The sequence below is a fragment of the Diceros bicornis genome, chromosome 25 (genome assembly GCF_020826845.1).
Source record: "Diceros bicornis minor isolate mBicDic1 chromosome 25, mDicBic1.mat.cur, whole genome shotgun sequence".
NCBI classification, from domain to species: Eukaryota; Metazoa; Chordata; class Mammalia; order Perissodactyla; family Rhinocerotidae; genus Diceros; species Diceros bicornis.
The window spans coordinates 25,913,154-25,932,383 of record NC_080764.1 but is presented as its reverse complement, the minus strand read 5'-3'; the positions used below and the strand labels follow the sequence as shown (position 1 = coordinate 25,932,383).

Sequence of the window (19,230 nt, the reverse complement as noted above, 5' to 3'; positions counted from 1 at the left end):
TGGTTATCAAGAGACTGACCACTGGTATCTGAGTTTAGCCACTAAAAGAATGGCTAAGAGGCACTGGGGACTGTAGGCAAGATTGACCTTGATTTTGAGCTTGCCTTTTTTAAGGCAGGAGGAGAAAATCTGAGCTCTCCTGAATTAGTTGCTCTTTAACACAAGCATCAATCACAATATTACATCAATATCATCATTGCCTTCAGCCCTAAATCAATAAACTTTTGTTAAAAAAATATACACATATAAATAACAGTGGATACCAAGAGTTCTATGACAAGGTCTCTGCCCTTCAGGGGTTTATAATCCTGTTAGGGAGACAGAACATAAAATAGTTTTTCATTTTTATTTCACTTATCCATTCAACAAACATTTATTGATTACCCGTCTGTGTCAGGTACTGTTTTGGGCAGTTGACACATGCACAGTTAGAGAGAACCCCAGAGTAGCTTTAAAAGAAGAAGAAGGAGAAGAAGAAAGAGAAGGAGAAGAAGAAAAAGAAGAAGAAAGGAAAGAGGAAGAGGAAGAGGTAGAAGGAGGAGGAGGAAGTGGAAGAGGAGGAGGAAGGAATCATGGATAACACTCAGGTTTCTGTCTTGGGTGATGGATGGATGGTGGCAGCACAAACAGGGATGCAGGAAGTCGCTAAGGACTGGGACAACTGGGAAGGCTTCATCTAGGAGATGAGGCTTAAGATATGCTCTAAAGCAAGAGTTATGAACTCAAATGCCTACTGGGGCCAAGGAGGTAAAAGAATTCATGAATTGGTTGGATGTAGGACACAGTGTGTTGGGTCCTGGGACAAACTGGAGAGGAGGTTCCCTACCAATAGGCATTTAAGTTCATTAAAAGACAACAACCCTGTCCATCAAATCAAAGGCTGTTTGGACAGTGTTCATTAATTCAACAAATATGAATTAAGTGCTTACCATATGACAGATACCGTTCTAGGCATTGGGGATACAGTAATAAAAAGATCAATTTCCTGCTCTCACAGGACTTATGGTCTAGTGGGGGAGACAGATAACAAACACACACATATAATATAATTCCCTGAAAGTTTAAGTGTTATAGGCAAAAAGAAAAGCATTAAAGGAGAGAGATTTGGGGAGTTGGGCCCAGTTTAGATAGGATGACTCTGCAGCATGTGGAAGAGTAGAATTGAGACAGATAGAGGAGGAACAGCTTTGTAGGTGGAGGGGATGAAGGATTATGTGAGCAAATGTACTTAGGGATTCATGGCCAATTTTAGCCTACAAATGAGGAGGCTAGTTTAGGTGGGGTAAATTGTTCACGTAGAGCAGTGATTCCCAACCTGTTGACTTGAGAGTTATTGTAAGAGGTCTGTGTATTCATAAGTGTGCCTAGTGTTGTTTGTAGACTGAATCAATGTATTCCCATATATGTGTTTTGCTTTTTTGCAAATATGTGTGAAAGTAATTGAAATAGTTAACAAAATTATTTTAGCTTTTGGTTAATGAGAAGAATTACTAGAGAAATGTTATTATAGCTCAAAGGCTTGTGAGAAGGCTGTTTATTTAAGGTAAAGAGATAGTGGAATTTTGGGTAGGTGGCAGTTAAGCACACACCCTGACTTCCTTTACTTTCAGACTCTTATTTCAGGTGTGTTGGAGCCTGAGTAAGCCGGTTGGTAAAGCCTGGAGGGTATATCTTAGGCCGGGGGAAGGGGGATGGAAAGAGGGCGTTTTATGGGACCTCATTCACATGGGAAACGAGAAAGAACCCAGAGACCACAGGCAGAGTGGTAGGCTTGTTTATTCTCACTGCTTGGCCCAAAGACCAGCATTATGTGTTTCTTCAAAGGATTTAGTTGACTGAATCTGGTGAATCTCCTGAAAGAATGGCCGTATCTGCCTGCCTGTTTAATGTGGTCCTCACAGGACCCTTCTGATTTGGCCAAGGATCTGAAAGGACCGATTTGATCTATTACTTTAGTTGGGACTTAAGTTTGCTTCCATGGGGGTCTGGCAACAGAGGGGCTCTACCCTCTACCTTAGCAAAGAGGTCATGATTTGCTGGCTATTCATGGCCTGACCTCAGGAGCACAAAAACATATTCCTTCCATTGCTCACTGGTTTACCACTGTTGGAGAGACCTCTATGACCTGGTCTGTGTAGATGTTGGGGGAGCATAAGCCATTAGCAGGAGGAGAAAAATAATAACTCACTTAAGGGGAGTCAGAACCCCAAGGGGGGAAGAACAGGCCAAACACCAAAATAATTGTGTTATTTACTCTCACCGCGTTGGGAAAGACCAGAGATAACCTTAAAAAAAAAAAAAGAAAGAAAAAGAAAACTTTCAAGGTGATGCAATTAGGTGATCAAAACAAAAAACAAAAACAAAAAAAATCTGTAACTGAACAACTTTGATTTTTTTTTTGTGTGTGAGGAAGATTTGCTCTGAGCTAACATCTGTTGCCAATCTTCCTCTTTTTTTGCTTGAGGAAGGTTAGGCCCAAGGTAACATCTGTGCCAGTCTTCCTCTATTTTATATGTGGGTCACCGCCACAGCATGGCTTGACAAATGATGTAGGTCCACACCTGGGATCCAAACTTGTGAACCTGGGCCACCAAAGCGGAGCATGCCAGACTTAACCACTATGCCATGGGGCTGGCCCCCAAATTTGATTTTTGATTAAAAAAATTATACAGATGAAGATTACGGTTGTGGTATTTCTTGAGTCAAATCTGGAAGTTCAAGAAATACCTGACAACATAGAACAGAATTACCTAGAGATAAATTGAGAAGGCAGACCCAGAAGTCATAACGTGAAATAAAAGGAGTTCTGGAGTAGAAAAGAAATAAATGGAGAAGTTATAAGCTCCCTGAGTCTCAGGAAGGATTAATGTAAGAACATATGTATAGATGTGTTGGCGAAATTCCTAAAGCCCAAGGATAAGGACAAACGTGAAAGTTTTGAGACCCAAAGAACAGGTTATTTGCAATGGAAAGAGAATCAATTAGCTTCAGACTTTTTATCAGCAACACTAGAAGTTAAAATACTGGAGCAACATTCGTAGAATCCTGAGGGAAAAAGACCTAGGTCCAAAAATTAATAACCAGGAAAGATATCATTTATTTGTGAGAGCAAAAATAAACATTTTCAGAAGTGCAGGCATTTAAAAAGTGTTCTGCCTATGTACTTATCTAAGGAAAACACTTGAGGAAATACTCTATCAAATGACAATCAGTTCAGAACAGAAATCCCAAGACAGGGACAGACAAAAAGAAGAGGAATAATGGGAGCAATGAATCTTGCAATATATGTGTTAATAAAATTAAATAGATAATAATGATGTGACTAGGACTTTGTAATATAAATGCTAAGTAGGGATTCTTGAAACAGAAGAGTCATCCTTGAAAGAAAAACTTGTTAGTAACCTAGAACTAAAACTTCCATCCTGTTTGGGGTGGAGGAGGGGTGAGCAGGTAGAGATTCTTGGTGCATGGTTGTGTGTTTTTAAAAAATACGTATACTACAAAATTATTATTTTTTGGATAGAATATATATATTTAAAGATGACTTAGAGGAATATGTAGCTATGAGCAGAACCTTAAAACACAGTAGGACTTTTAAATTGACAGAAAGGAAAAATGAACAGAGGAATGATAGGGAGGAAAAATGACTAATTCAGCAAAAGAAAGAAGAAGGCAAAAGAGTTAGTATCTAAGAGGGAAAGAATAAAATCAAGTATATTAATTACATCTCTAGGTGTGAATGAACTCAGGAGACAGAGACTGCCAGCTGGGCTAAAATGTCAGATTCAAATGGATGTTATTTCGAGAAACACTCGTAAAACAAAGTGACAAACACTGGTTGAAAAATAAATGGATAGACAAAGGTACTGGGAAAATGCAAACAAAAATAAAGAAGGAGTGGCAATTTTCATATCTAAAAAAGCAGAATTCAGGGCCTGAAACATTAGTTAGGACAAAGAGAGGCCTTATGTATTGTTCTTCAGATCTGTTCTGTCTGATCACCATTCTCGGCTCCTGGATGGCACCTGGTCACTTTCTGGTCTTAGGACAGTCTCACTGTCAAGTATTAAAGATCAAGTCTGAATTAAAATAAAATGTGAATTTTTTACATTAGCAAATTAAAGGAGAAAAGCCATTAAATTATATGAAAAATGCTACAAAGGCATTTGATAACACGTCGTGACCTTTCCTAATAAAATTTCTAAATAAGTTAGGAATAGAAGAAAGCTATTGAATAACGATAAAGACATTTACCAAAATTTTAGAGCAAATATCATACTAAATGGCAAATTTATGAAGCCATTTCCTTAAAAATCAGGCACAGGAGACGCTGACTGTTAATAGTGTGATTCATTATTTGTAGAGATTCTGTCTCATGCAATAGATAAGGATATGAAACAATTTTATAATATTAGAAAAATATAATTTATCTGTAATTGTAGAGGTCTCAAAAAGCCGTGAGAAGCTAGTTAAAAATTACGAGAATCGAAAGAACGTTTATAAAGTGATTATATGTAGCACACTTAAAAAACTAAGTTTTTTTCTTTTTGTCTACTAGCAGTGGCCAGTTAGAAATGAAGAAGGGAAAATATACTGCTTATAATACACAATATTTTAAACTTAACAAAATGTTAAAGGATGCAAATAAAAGAACTGTGAAATCTTACTGAAGGACACAAAATAAGATCTGAACATATGGCAGGCCACACCAAGTTCCTGAATAGGAAAACTTACTGTCATAAAAGTATAAATCCTTCCTAAAATAATATTTATATGTAATGCAGTTCTAATCAGAATCCCAATGTGGTTTCTCTGAAACTGATTAGAATAATTTAAAAGTTCTCAATAGACATTAAAATTTACCATAAGGTCTCTTCAATAAAAAATGATGTTAACAGAGTAATGGGCAAATATTTCAGTGAAATAGTATAGAGAATCCAGGAAGAGCCAGCCCTGGGTCTACAGAAGAATTTAATATATGACAAAGGTGGTATTTGGATTCATTGGGAAAATGGCAATTTATTGTAATAATTTATTTAATAAAAGGTGCTGATATAACTGACTTTTCATCTGAAAATAAACAAAACCAGAGCCCTACCTCACACCATAAACAAAATAAAGTCCAGATGGATTCGAGGATGTTTGTATGGTCTTGACATCAGGGGAGAACTTTCTCAACAAGGCACAAAATCAAAAGATACACAAAAAAAGATAGATGAGTAGATTACATGATAATTAAAAAATATTTTTTATAGCAAGACGCTATAAACATAGGTTAAAGACAAATATTAAAGAGTATATGACAAATATAGGATTATTAACACTGATTGCCTCAGGGAGTAATCAATGAGAAAATGTGAAATAATTTTACAGTTTGAGAAAAGAAGAATCAAATTTATTTTTAATTATGGAGGATATGATTAAATGTTTCAGTCTCCTTGGAAAGTGGGGCACTGAACGGGTACCAGACGATGAATGGCCATCTTCTGAGGTCAGAGCTGAGCCATTGAAGGATTTCAAACCCAGGAATGACCTAATGAGATTTGCATTTTTTAAAAAAGAAATTCTTCTGGTTGCACAACAGCTAGTAATTAGAGAGGGCTAAGACCTGAGGCAGGGAAAGAGTTGGAAGGTGACAGATAATAAACTAAAATAGTGTGGAAAAGCAGGAGAGAGAATTGAAAGGATTCAAGAGTTATTTATGAGATAGAATTGAGAACCTGGAAACCTGTTGAGTATGGGGATAAAGGAAGGAGAGAGAAGAGTCAACAGTAATTCGGCTATTTGCCCTAGGCAGTGGGGGGAATACAGTGCTATGTGTTGAACCTGGATGAGGAGTAATATTGTGTGGGAAAGGGGGAAAAGATAATGAGTTTTGAATATATTGAACCTTGGGGCCTATAGGATATCCAAAGAGGTGGCCATTGTATATTTGGACCTATAGGCTTGGAGTTCAGGAGAGGCAGAATGTGTATAAAGACAAAGGAGTCCTTTGTATATAGACTCAAATGAAGCAATAGAAACCAATGATATCACCTGGAGACAGTGTGCAGCGTGAGAAAGGAAGAGAATTATTTAAGAATCTCAAGGGTGCACGTGGTGCAAGGGCCAGTCCTGCTTCTATTAGGCAAGAGGAAGAATTGCAGAGTTGGTTAGTCCAAAGCTGTTCTGTCATTTCTACCCCCTCCCCAACCTCGAGAATCTTCCTGCTGCTATTAGTTCTGTCATTGTCACATGGTGGAACCATTGAAAGCAGGGGTCCCATACAATCCAAAGCACCCCTTTCCATTTCCAATGCTACAATTACACACACATTAATTAGCATTATGCTATGCTGAAAGTGCACCTTCCAAGGTTACTTATCTTTAGAAAAGCTTGGCCTTTTTCCCCTAAACCCTTCCGTCAATGAATATTTCCAGGAGAGGGGTATCTTTTTCAAATAAGAGAAGGCCAGGTTACATTCTCTTTCTACGGTACTGGACAACTGCTTACTTTACATTTAAATAACTAATAGCAGCTGCTGCAGTATTTCTTCCAGAACCAAGAAACTCTATTCCAAGGTAGCTTGTTGCTTGCAACTTGCCAATAGCAACTTCTCCTGCTAAAAACCAACCAAACAACTATCCAACCAACGAACCAACCAAAAAACCAATTCTTTTTATCCAGGTACTCCACAACATGTGGCTATTAATGCGAGGAGACAGGAGAAGGAAAGGATGAGGATATAGGAGGAAAGGGGTGTCCACTAGAGCAAGATCCCCAAGAAGGCAGGAGGCAATGGGATCTGAGCACAGGTGGGAGGGATTAGTCTGGACAGGAGATTCGCCTCTTCCCTCTAACAGGAGGGAAGTATGGTTATAGTTACAGGTGAGTGTGTAGGTAGGTTTGTAGACAGGAGGTAAGCTAGTTCCCCTACTTTTCCTCTGTGGAAAGGGAAGCAAGTTCATTTGCTGAGAGTGAGGAGGTGGGGAGTAAGGGTGGGTTTCAGAGAATTGCGAAGATGTTTGTGATAGCCCATGTGGAAGATGGGAGAGAGCACTGACCTAGAATAAATAGGGTTCCTGACCTGCATTTGGGGCCCAGTGAAGGTTGAAGTCCTTGAATTCACGAGGCTACTCTCCCAGCCTTGCAGGATTTTTCTCCCGTAGCTCACAGCAGCTTCATTTCCTCGCTTGCTATCCACGACTCCCTTCTCCTTTCCCCCCATTGAGGAATCGTATTGAGAACCAACTGATCTTATTGTAGAAATGACCCTGAATGTGTTCTGGACATTTTTTAAAAAGTAAAGTATGTATTAATGTCACAATTTTGATATTAGAGCTGGTTCTGTCCCAAATTCATATCCTGAGAACTGTCATTTCAGAAGCTTCCTCCAGCCTGACCAGTATCCCCAGAACCCTGGACTAGCCCTGAATCCCAGATTTCAGGTGTTTATTTGATATAAACACATTTTTATATGGGTTTTCTCTTAGGTCATGTGAAACCCAATTAGTCAAATGACTCTCTGTTCTCTTTAAAAAATTGGTAATCTTTTCAGATGGCTCAATCTTTCTTCTTTAAGCGGCAGTATTTCCTCTAAAAGTTGCCAGAGTTCCAAATGAAGTGCCACTTCTGAGACACATCATCTTAAATGTTTCAATATTTTTGCATTGTTTAAAAATTATTATGCTAAACATCTGGCATAGTCTTTTTATTTCTGTTCACCATTTGGTATGTTAAGTAGAATTGATTCTCTATTTTTCTTTTGATTGGAACAATTCTTTATCATTTAGTATTTTCTACTGGAATATTAAAACAAGGGGAAAAATTGCACAGTTCTCTATGAGCCTAGGACATAAATACGTCGGAAAGCAAAGTTGAATGGAGAACAAACGTTAGCTCATTTCTTTTTTCTAAGAACAGAACTTACTCCCTTTGTGTCAGTCTTATAATGAGATTGGACTGTTTTGCCTGGCATTCAAGGCCCTGCTTGACCTAACCCCATCTACCTTCTCAAAATTTATTTCACCATTTTCCTTTCCACGTTCTGGCCCACAGTCAGCATTAGTTTAACACCATTGCCCTGGCCCCACAGAAGTATTTCTGGTTCTTAGCCCCTTCATTAGGTAGGTCTTAGGTTTAAGCAGCCACTCACTGCTTTTCAGCCACCTTATACATCCTTTTCCTGCATGAGAAGTAACAGTTTTACTTATCTTAAATACTAACTTAATCAACTTAACAGAGTACAGCTACATATAGCAAATTCATACAAACTTATTTCTATGCTTAGAGAATTTCCCTATGGGGTTCACAATGAATGTGTTCCCTTCATGTGACCCTTCACTACAGCAGAGTCTATGCAAATCAGGTTACTGGCCAGGGAAGTGTTCCTGGAGTTGATGCTAGAGCCCAGATTTTAAAGACCAGGTAAAGCTATAGAAATAGGTGGGAAAGCTGTTCTGAGAAATGCCTCAGCTGCTGGGAAGCATGAAGTTCTGAAACCATGGTGAGTGTCAGACTTTATACTTGGCTCAATATTTTGTAAGTTTAAAGGACAAGGAGACGAGTGGTGGAAGATTATGCTAGAGAGGTAGGAAAGGACCAAGCTAGAGACGGCCAAAGAATAACAATTAGTAATAGGGCATGTGGATGAGAGTGGCAGAGTGGGCCCTCCCCCTTGTGATGACAGTATCTGCTTTCCCTGGGATTCATGCCAAAAACAGCTTGTCTCTAGTCCAGCCCATAACCAGAATGTCTTGTAAATCATTTACTGATATAAAAGCCCCCCTAAGACATCATGAGGTCAGTAATTGTGCCATTTCACATAGAAAGCAACTCAAGACGAGAGGCGGTGGTTATGTGGCCTTTAAGAATGCTTTTAACTTGGATCTTTTAAGTGGAAATATTTTCTTAATAGTTAACTTACTGTACCAAAAGGTATATGGCTATATGTCCCGGAGATATGGAGAATACATTACTGATGAGATTCCTGTTATTTGTCCTTTATTTAAAATAATGGTATCATACAGCTTTAATTCTAGGGAAATATGGTCTGGAGGTAAACTTCCAGTTTCCTTAACAAAAGCAAGGGAGTTCTTTGACCCAAAACATTAATGAGACTTTCGAATTTATGAAAGTTGATGCATGGCGCTAGAAAATAGACAAGAGTTTCCAACAGAGATAATTAATAAATATTTTTAATTAGATTCTGCGTTCCTGGAAGGAATATGACCTGGCAGTAATGATTATAAATTATGGAAAAAAGATGCTGGACATCACATCAAGGTGCACATCTCTCTTTGGGGTTACTGACCAAGAAGAGGTGCAAGAGGAGGTAATTGTTTTTTGTTTCTCATGTTTGAACATATGTTTAGTTGAGTCTTTTAAGGGGTCATGTAGTATTAATAAACATGTTAGAAAATCGATCAGTTTTTAATTTGTCATATTTACATAAAAGAAAAGCAATATATAGTGAATAGTTTCTTTTTTTTTTTCTTTTTCTTTTAATTGTGGTCAAGAAAATGAAAAGGAATCTATGCTAGAATACTGACGAGTCCCCTATCATTAGTTAGGTGTTGATAGAGAGCGTCCTACACCCAGTTGGACATTGAACTAAAAGCCCTCTAAAGTCTCTTCCAAATTTAAGATTTATTGTTCTGGGTGGGTCATTGAATGTAGTGAACACGTGTCAGAGCTTTTCACTGTGTTCAAAGTAGATTTCCTAAACTCATTGTGACACCTAAATTGTCTTCTTCACGAGACAGCTAATATTTGAGACTACTTTTTAATATCCACCTCCCAAGCATGGGACTTCATAGAACCTGTTATTGCCTTTCCTTGAAACTATGCAGTTACATGTTTTTTTTGTTTTTCCTGAGGAAGAGTCTCCCTGAGCTAACATCTGTGTCAGTCTTCCTCTATTTTGTATGTGGGTCACCACCACAGCATGGCCACTGATGAATGGTGTAGGTCTGCACCCGGGCACTGAACCTGGGCTGCTGAAGCAGAGTGCACTGAACTTAACCCTTATGCCATGGGGCCGGCCCCAGTTACATGTTTTTGTAGATCAAATTTTGAAATGTTGCTTAGTTGATCAGGTTTCTGAGGTGCACTGGGAATTGCTTGAAGCCCCTTCAGTGACTGGATTGGGGTAGAGACTATTATCTCCAAGCCTGTTTCAATTGGAGCAGCTCCATTTCTGTCTCTATTATATGTTGAGTTTCCAAGTAAGCGTTTGCCACAAAAATCTTCAAAAATCATCACTGTTTTGCTGGATGAATTTTTTAGCCATCATACTTTTTTGGGGGGAAGAGGGGGTGTCTAGAGAGAGTTTTGATTCAATGGGAGGCAATTTGAGAGTTTTTTTCCACCAAGTGTTGTTCACGCTGAGTCCCTCAGCCAGCCCCTTTATATCACCCAGGCCTTGACTCAGGACCCTGTCCCTTCAGATCGTTGTAGGACAGGGCCCCATGCCTCTTTCCTTGATATTTCCTTCTGACTAAGACTGTAGGGACTGAGAAGCTCATACCTAATTTATAGGAGTCAGAAATCATTATAGCCACTCAAGGTCCCTTTAAACCTAAAAGGGCTTGGGAGGTATTTTTTTTGAGAACAGGAGACATTAACTGGTCAATTCTCAGGCTCAGATAGTTGAAAACATGGTGGGGAGCCCGCGCGTAGACCCACCAATTCTTAAACCAGTAATTACTGATCCTGTTATGTTTCAATGAAAGGCCAAGCAGTGAAAGCAATTAGTTTAGTTGTAAAGAAGCTCCTTCTGGGAAAAAGAAAGGAAAAAAAAAGAAAAGAAAAAGGGACACAGGGATACATTTCTGAGAGCAGCCAGGGAGTTTTCTTTTGAGGATTTTTAGAGACATACCCTCAGCTGCTTTCAGAAGAGTGTGTGTATTGGGGAGGGGCTGGTTAGGGAGTTGGAAGTTACTGGGAGGAAGGGAGAGGGAAGAGAAGAAATTTTTTGGTCAACCTCCATAAAACTCTTAGTACTATGTCTGGCATTTACTAAGAATGCAATAATTAATAATATTGTTATTAATTATTAATTCATATTGTTTAGCCATGCAGATCATAGTTTTGTCTACCAAGTATGAAAGTATGAAAACATAAATTTAAAGAATGTTATTTGACATGACAATTGTTGCAACATATTGAAGTACATTCTGACATTTAACCAATGTTTCTAGGGTTCTTCTAAGAAGTCTTCCAAGACTAAGAAGCCACAGCAGATATTATTACCTGAAAAAATAAATGAACAGCTGGTCTTGTTGGAGACACACCTACTCAAACTGACAAAACAATGTAGTCATTTTTTTTTTCTTTCTATGTACTTCTGTTTAGCATTATGTTTTTTAAAATAAGAAAATATGTTTTCAAAAGGATTAAGATGAGATTAGCATTTGGTAAACCCTATTTAAGGTTTATGCAGTGCTTTTCCATTATGTCATTAATCCTAACAATATTCTGTTACTATGGGATTGCAAACAGCTTTTTACAGATGTGGCTCATGAAGATTAAGTGATTTACTTAGGATTACATAGTTGGCTTAGATTTGAGCCTAAATCTTCTGATTCCACAGCAGGATTTCTCAACGTCGACGCTATTGCCAATTTGGGCCAGATAATTCTTGGTTGTAGGGGGCTGTCCTAGGCATTGTGGATGTTGAGCAGCATCCTTGGCCTCTATCTGTAAATGCACAGCACGCCATCCTCCCAAGTGACAACTAACTGGGAGGCAAATGTTGCCAAATATATTGGGGGGGGAGTGCAAAATGGAGAATCACTGCTCTAAAGGCAAAAATATAACTGAGAAATAAACGGATAGCATGAGGGGTGTTAACGTGTGAGTGATCTGAGCCACGGTCTACTCAAGTGAAAGATTATCTTAATTTTAAGTCATTGTGCTGTATAGTAATTTAAAAATGGACTAATGTGTTAACACAGTGATTGGAATTTTGGAGTTTGCAATTTGGAAATCTGCTTAAGAAATTGATTTAGTTTCTGGTGATGATAAATATTATCACATTTTTAAAAACCAGGTACTTCAAATCTGGAAGAACAAGGGGACTTAAATTTCTTTTAAGTAGGAAGCTGCAATTTTGGCCTCTTGGTCTTTGGGGAACTGATTATATTGTAGAATTCCATGTCCCTACCTCACCTCTCTTATTGTGTGCCTCTCATGTATCTGGGTGCTCACGTTGTTTCAGAATTCCCTGACTTCAATTTCTCACTCTATTTTGATATGCTCCATGTCTGTTTCAAGCTGAATTTATGAATTTAACCCAATGCTCTATTATTCCCATTATCAGTAAACAGAGTTTTGGGAAAGCTGTCATTGTCTAGCTACATATAAAAAATATAATTTCTTAAAAAGGAAAGTGTTCTAGAGATGTAAATTGCTTATTTTAATATTATCAAAAAAACCCCATTTTACTAAGAAGCACAACGTAATGTTACTAGCTAAACAGTAGATTCAATAACAAAATAATAAAAATAATAGTTTTATATACAGTGCTTTCTGTGTGCCAGGAACTATTTTAAGTGTTTTATACATAGAAAAACTCATATAATCCTTATATAACACTCATATGAAGAAGGTACTATTATTATCCCATTGTAAAGATGAGGAAATTGAGGCACAGAGAAGCTGAGTAACTTCCCAAGGTCTTATAACTAAAAAGTTACAGGGTTAGAATTTGAACCCAGGCAGCCTGGCTGAGTGGCTGTGCTGTGTGTGTGTGTTCTATACTTTACTATCTTTTAAAGACAATTTTATAAAAATGGAGTTAATATATTTGGTAGGTTTCTGAGCCTGGGGTGTGCTGAGGTACAACAGCTGTTGAATAAGAGAGACTCATGCCTTGGAAGCTCTTCACCTAGTTGGTGGTGGACTCCTTGGCTTTTAGGGGAAAAAAATGAAAGGAAAATAATTGAGATTATTGGATTTTTTACTCTCTAAAATATGATATAATTGATATTTATCAATTGATATTGATATATTATAATTGATATTTTATTTATTCAATTTAGAATGAATACTTGGGTATTTTGCAGTTTTTAAACCCCTCCAAAGAATTTTCATTTTTGGTTATTGATATTAAGCAGAACCTAAAACTTATTAATTTTTTTAACCTTAGATTTTACAGCTGAACTCTCAGGAGCAGAGGACCCTATATTTCTTTACCCTATAGTTTTAAATTGGTCAGTCAAAGGCGCTGTAAAAGAAGGTAGGTGACCTAAATGTGTCTATGCTGTTCACTTGACTTACTATTGAAGATCGTTTATTCTGTGGATTCTGCTCTTGTTTTTCTACTTAAAGATTTCACCTTTCTAGGCAGAAAATTCTGGGTTCCTACCTACTCAGAATAATGCAGAATCTTGATTGTCAAGGAATGAAAGAGACCTAAATAGTTACCTGCTTTAAAATCTGGAAAGATAGAACCTTTATGGTCACTTATTTTGGTAGTAAATGGTGTTATTATGAAGCTTACAAAACTAGGGAATTAAAAAATGTGTTAGTGATCTTTAAGTTCACCTATGAAGAAAGAGCAACATTATTGCTTAACTCAGAGTAATATAAAATAAAAATTAGGATGACTAGTTATTCTGATAATTATTAGCAATTTCTTTCCCCAACTAGTCATATGTTAGAGGCAACTTTTATGAACTCTTTCTTAACACTGAGACATTTGGAAAATAAATGAAATACAGACAATAAAGGATAATTTGATCTTAGAAAAATGATAATTCTCACCATATTTACTCATCTATTTTTTTTTAAGTGAGAAATCTAAAAAGCAGATTAATAAACTTGCCTATTGGAACAAAATGACTTTTAGCAGTAGTGACCTTTCAGTACCAATAATTTGGTGTATTGGTAATTATATGTGAACTTCCTTGTTTTCACAGTTATGAAATTTAAGCAGAGACCTAGATTCCTGGAATTCTTTACACAAGTTATGCTAAAATGTATGAATGATGAAAAATTTCACCTTTTGGTGGAGATAACACATTCTGTCTATGACTTCTTGAAAAGGTACTTGTAATATCCATTTTATTAGTATTAACAACTTTAAAAATGAGTAACATTGTCACTTTAAGATACATAAGATGGATGAAAAAGAGGGTGGAGTATATACAGTTTACAATAGCCACCTGGGAGAGAGTGAGGATTTATGTCTGTGTGTGTAAATAGATAAATAAACATAAAAATATTTATACAATGGAACTAAGGAATAAGAATAGACCACGTTCATATTTCTAGGAGGAAATAGATTAGGCTTTTTTTTTTTTTTTTTTTGCTGAGGAATATTAGCCCTAAGCTACCATCTGTGCCAGTCTTCCTCTACTTTATATGTAGGTCGCTGCCATAGCGTTGCTGACGAGTGGTGTAGGTCCATGCCAGGGATCCGAACCCATGAACCTGGGCCGCCGAAGTGGAACGTGCCAAACTTAACCACTAAACCATGGCCATTGAGCCAGCCCCTAGATTAGGCCTTTTATATTGAGTCAGGATGGATAATGGCATCTCCAGACCATCAGCTTCTCTCACACAGGCTTTTGGGTCCAGTTTTGGTTATTTACCATGCTTTTCTAATTCCTCTAAAGTAGCAAGCAGAGCATCCTGGGGGTTTCCATTTGTATATGTAAATGCAGAGTTCCTCAAACAGAAGTAGTAAAACTACTTAGAGCTATCCCTCTTGTTCTTTAAAGCTATCCCTCTTGTTCTCTAAGCCTGAATGAATCTCTTTGCCCCCAAAGAAAATTGTAGTGTCTCGTGGCAGTTATGAGAGATGCCAAATGAATCCAACCCTTCTTCCAACAACTGGGCTTTACTTTCACCACTGGACATAGGTCTATCTGCCTCATTTTAGTAAACGGAAACATCAATAACATGTGGTCTATTTAAAAAAAGACAGCAGAATAGAAACATTCTCATAAAAATGTACAGGAAAATATTCTTCCTAAAATAGGCACTTCCTTTATTAGGACAAAAGCGTGGAATATATGTGCTTCATATTTTCAGAAGATAAAAGAGGAAATTGCTTCTATTAAATGAAGCAGGCCATGGTAATAAGAGAATTGGTCAGAATTAGAAAGTCCCATTAAATTAAAAACAAATAGCCAAAATTAGATGTTTGGAAGCTATAAATAATATTCTTGATACCAAAGAAAATCAGAAGACACTTTCAGTGTGCAGTGAAATTTGGAGGGCTGACAGTGGAGGTCCAATTTAAGAGTAATAGATATTCTGAAAGAGGAGCAAAGAATGAGAGGCTTTGAAGCATTGACCAGTGATATAATAAAAGACCTGAGGTTGGAGACTGAGCAGTATAACTGAGTTCAAAACAAAGGTAATGATTCCAATTTTCAAGTCTGAGCAGATGTTTTAGGATGCTCTTCTCCAAGTGAGGGCCTATAGAGGAGGGCAGATGCAATATATTGATTTCTACTTTGATAGTAATATCTATTTTCTTTTTATGTTTGTGTGCATTACATATTTTTGAACAAATTTTTCTCATACTGCAACAGACAAATATGCTGCTGTATTTTCTTCCAATTTTATGGTTTCATGATTTATATTTAATGTTTTAATCCACATGGAATTTATTTTGGTATGGGATTTAGATTAAACTTTAGATTATTTTTCTCAGTTTATCAATTGTCCTGGTCACATTTAAAGACTAATCTCTTCATTACTTTATTTTTTTGGTGAGGAAGATTAGCCCTGAGCTAATATCCGTTGCCAATCCTCCTCTTTTTGCTGAGGAAGATTGGCCCTGGCCTAACATCTGTGCCCATCTTCCTGTACTTGATATGTAGGATGCCTGCCACAGCATGGCTTGATAAGCAGTGCGTAGGTCTGCGCCTGGGATCCGAACCTGTGAACCCCTGGCTGCCAGAGTAGAGCACGCGAACTTAACTACTACACCACTGGGCCCGCCCCTACATTACTTATTTTTTAATGCCACCTTTTCACATTCAAAATGGATGATTCTACCTATAATACTTATAAATCACAATGAAGATATTTCATAAACATTCATGTTTCATGTAACAAAGAGTCAAAGCATGTGGAAATAACTGCTGAAAAGAAAAGGCTAATTTGACAGAAACATAATAATGTCGAGAGAGTTTAACATGCCACTTTAAAAAAGACAGAAATAACAAGGACATAGAAAATTCACATAATATAATTAATACAATTTATTTAATATATATAGCCAATTGAGTTAAACACTTTTTAAAGCGCTCATTAAATTAAAAAAAAGGTAATATTTAAACTGCAGAATAAAGCTCAATAGATCACTCAGACTCAAATTTGTAAAGACAACATTCTCTTACAGTACAATAAAACTGAAATTTTATAACAAAATAAATTACTGGCATATATAATTGTTGGATCAAAACAGAAACCTAACTAAAAGTATAGAGCTTTTTTAAAATAATGATAATGAGAAGCCCTAATAGCAAATGTTCTCAAAGCAGCAGTTGGAGACAAATTCTTAGCTTTGGAAGCTCTTATTACTAAACAATAAAATAAAATTAAGTGAACTTTTACTGAACTCAAGAAATTAGAAAAATAACAATAAATTTAAGAAACCAGAAAGAAGAAAATAAAAATAAAAGTTGAAATTAATCAATTATAGTTTGGTTTTAAAATAGTCCAACTGATAACTGCTAGAGCTAGCTCTTTGAAGATATGAATTAATTAGGTAAATTTCTGGCCAACATAATAAGAAAAAGTGAAATATAAATAATCCAAAGAGAAAATAGTCATAAATTTGGAAATGGTTAAACAAACATTAGATAACTGTGTACAATTTAATATGATTAAACTTGAAAATCTAATTTAAAGTGATGATTATCTGGAAAAATTTAAATTATAAGAACTTATCGAAGCAGTAAGAAAATTTGGATAGCTCAGATTGATTTTTAGGCTAGTTCTTTCATACTTTAAAAGAACAAATAACTTTTCTTTTACATAAAGCTACTTCAGAACATAGGTATAAATTTTCTTAGTAAATTTATCACAGCAGGCTCTGATAACAGCTTTATAAAAAGAGAATAAAAAATGGAAAGTTATGGATCAATCTTACTTAGCAGTTTATAGAGACAAAAATTCAAAATAAAATACTAAAAAAATTTGGCAGTGAAAATGTAGATTTTATTCTCAATATAAATATAGTAGGAAATCTGTAAATGTAATTATCACTGGTAGTCAAAGGAGCCTTTAATAGATGCTAAAAAGTCATGGGTAAAATTCAACAACCATTCCTGGCAAATTAGGACAAGGAGAATATTTTCTGTTAAAATAAGCTCTGCAACAAGGAAACCTATTATTCCTTCTGTCATTTAACATTGTTCTGAAAGTTCTTGCTAGTAATTAAAATAAGAAATAGAAATTAGGATTAGGATTTATGTGATTACTACACAATAAGGTCTCAAAAATGCTTGTCAAATGAATTCCACATAAAATACTCTGAAAATGGAGATAAAATGATTGATATTTGCAAATATCAAGCCAAAAAATGTCAATTAACTTAACAAGCGGGTTAACTGAAAACTCTCTGAACTAATAATAGAATTCCATAGGATGGCTAGATGCAAAATCAATAGCTTTCCCATATCAACTAGAAAGTATAATGGAAAAATGATCCCATTTCTGTGAAGTACAGGATTAAATTTATCAGGAATTATGCAGGGACTTAGGCTAATATAAAGAAGACCAAACATCTTTACTAAGAGATATATTAAAAAACATGACTTGAATAAGTGGAGAGACATAGTACATTACTCTATGGGCAGATGGAATATTGTAAAGATTTCTCTTATCTTCAAATTAATTTGTTGATTTAATGCAATTCCAGTTATATTAGTTTATATGGAATGGGCTAGAATAATGAAAAATATTTGAAAAATAAAAAAGAGCAAAAGGAGAGATTTGTGCTATCAGATGAGTTATAACAGAGTTGTGTTTGTGAAATAATAGGCAGGCAGCCATTGGGACTCAATGTTTTAAGTCAGAAACAGGCCCTAATATAAGTAATCAAAACAATGAATAGGCCATGAAATCAAAGACCAATAACATTGACTACACAAAAATTTAAAAATATTATTTTTCATAACACGATAAACAGAATAAAAAGCAGTCAGAGCTAAGAGGAAGCATTCTATGAAGAGGTCGAGGAGTGGAGGAGTTTAATTTAGTCAGTGGATGAGAGTTTTGCAGAGCATGGAGGAGGATACTGAGAGGACTGGGAAGACAGTAGCCCAAGTGTACATCCATGACTTCCTCTCCTTCCCATCACCTTGTGGAATAACGGGAACCAGGTCAAACATTCTGGTGGGGTAGGCGAGGGAAGAGGTAGAGAAGAGACCATGCTGGTTGGAAAATGGCAGGCAACCAGTCTCAGGATGCAAGTTGCAGAGGATGGATCCCTAAGGTGGTCACTGGTCCAAGCTTCCTAGTTCAGGCAGACAAAACATTTGCCAAAATGAATGCCAACTAACTGGGAGATTCTTGGAATTGCTGCAGCTGGGCTGGAGTCCCAACCAACCACAGGATCCAGAATCCTCTTCATCAAAATTGATGCAAGAGGCCAACCATCTCTAGGACCAAAATGAATTTGGAGCTCTAACCCCTGGAACTAGCTCTGCAGACTCACCTAGTCATTTCATTAGCCTTGTGTTGATATGACCCTACATTTTATTCAATTTAAGTTTTTGGATCCCATTTATCATGTTATAGCAGGGTTTTGCAGTATCTAGCAAGTAGTTATGAAAAGAAATATAAATTTTAGGAAATACATAAATTTCGGGGAAAATAGGTGATAAATATCAATAGAGGGAGGGATAATGAGAGACTTTCCAGTATTTGGAGAAGCGGCTGAATTACCACAGGGCTCCATGGCAGATTAAAAAAACAAGGTTAAGACCCCCTACAGGTGATTGGGGAAAGAGAGAAAGTTTGGGAGACATCTGAAATGCTTAGCTTCTTTTGGTATCCAGAAGGTAATTGTGGCTGGGAGTGTACATATAATGGAACCAAAGAGACTAAAATGTGTTGGAAGCAAGGTAGCTTGTCGACGGTCACTCTTACGTAATTATCTTCCCGGCTTTAAAGGGAAGTGTTCATGTTTTACTTTTAGTCCAATTCTGTTCTTCCTACAGCACACATCAGCTCTCACTGCATTTTGTGGTATGATTTACATTTTGCTCCTTTGAGAGGCCAGCT

General features: G+C 36.7%; 1 protein-coding gene across 1 annotated transcript in view; it reads left to right on the top strand.

Annotated features, from left to right (window-relative positions):
* The window catches only part of CFAP54 (cilia and flagella associated protein 54), a 290,316-nt gene that overhangs the window by 97,690 nt on the left and 173,396 nt on the right, over nucleotides 1–19,230 (top strand). The window contains exons 27-30 of the mRNA XM_058568605.1: nucleotides 9,185–9,313; nucleotides 11,181–11,295; nucleotides 13,130–13,219; nucleotides 13,902–14,028. Of these exons, the coding sequence (XP_058424588.1) occupies nucleotides 9,185–9,313; nucleotides 11,181–11,295; nucleotides 13,130–13,219; nucleotides 13,902–14,028 (461 nt within the window). The remainder of the gene's footprint in view (nucleotides 1–9,184; nucleotides 9,314–11,180; nucleotides 11,296–13,129; nucleotides 13,220–13,901; nucleotides 14,029–19,230) is intronic.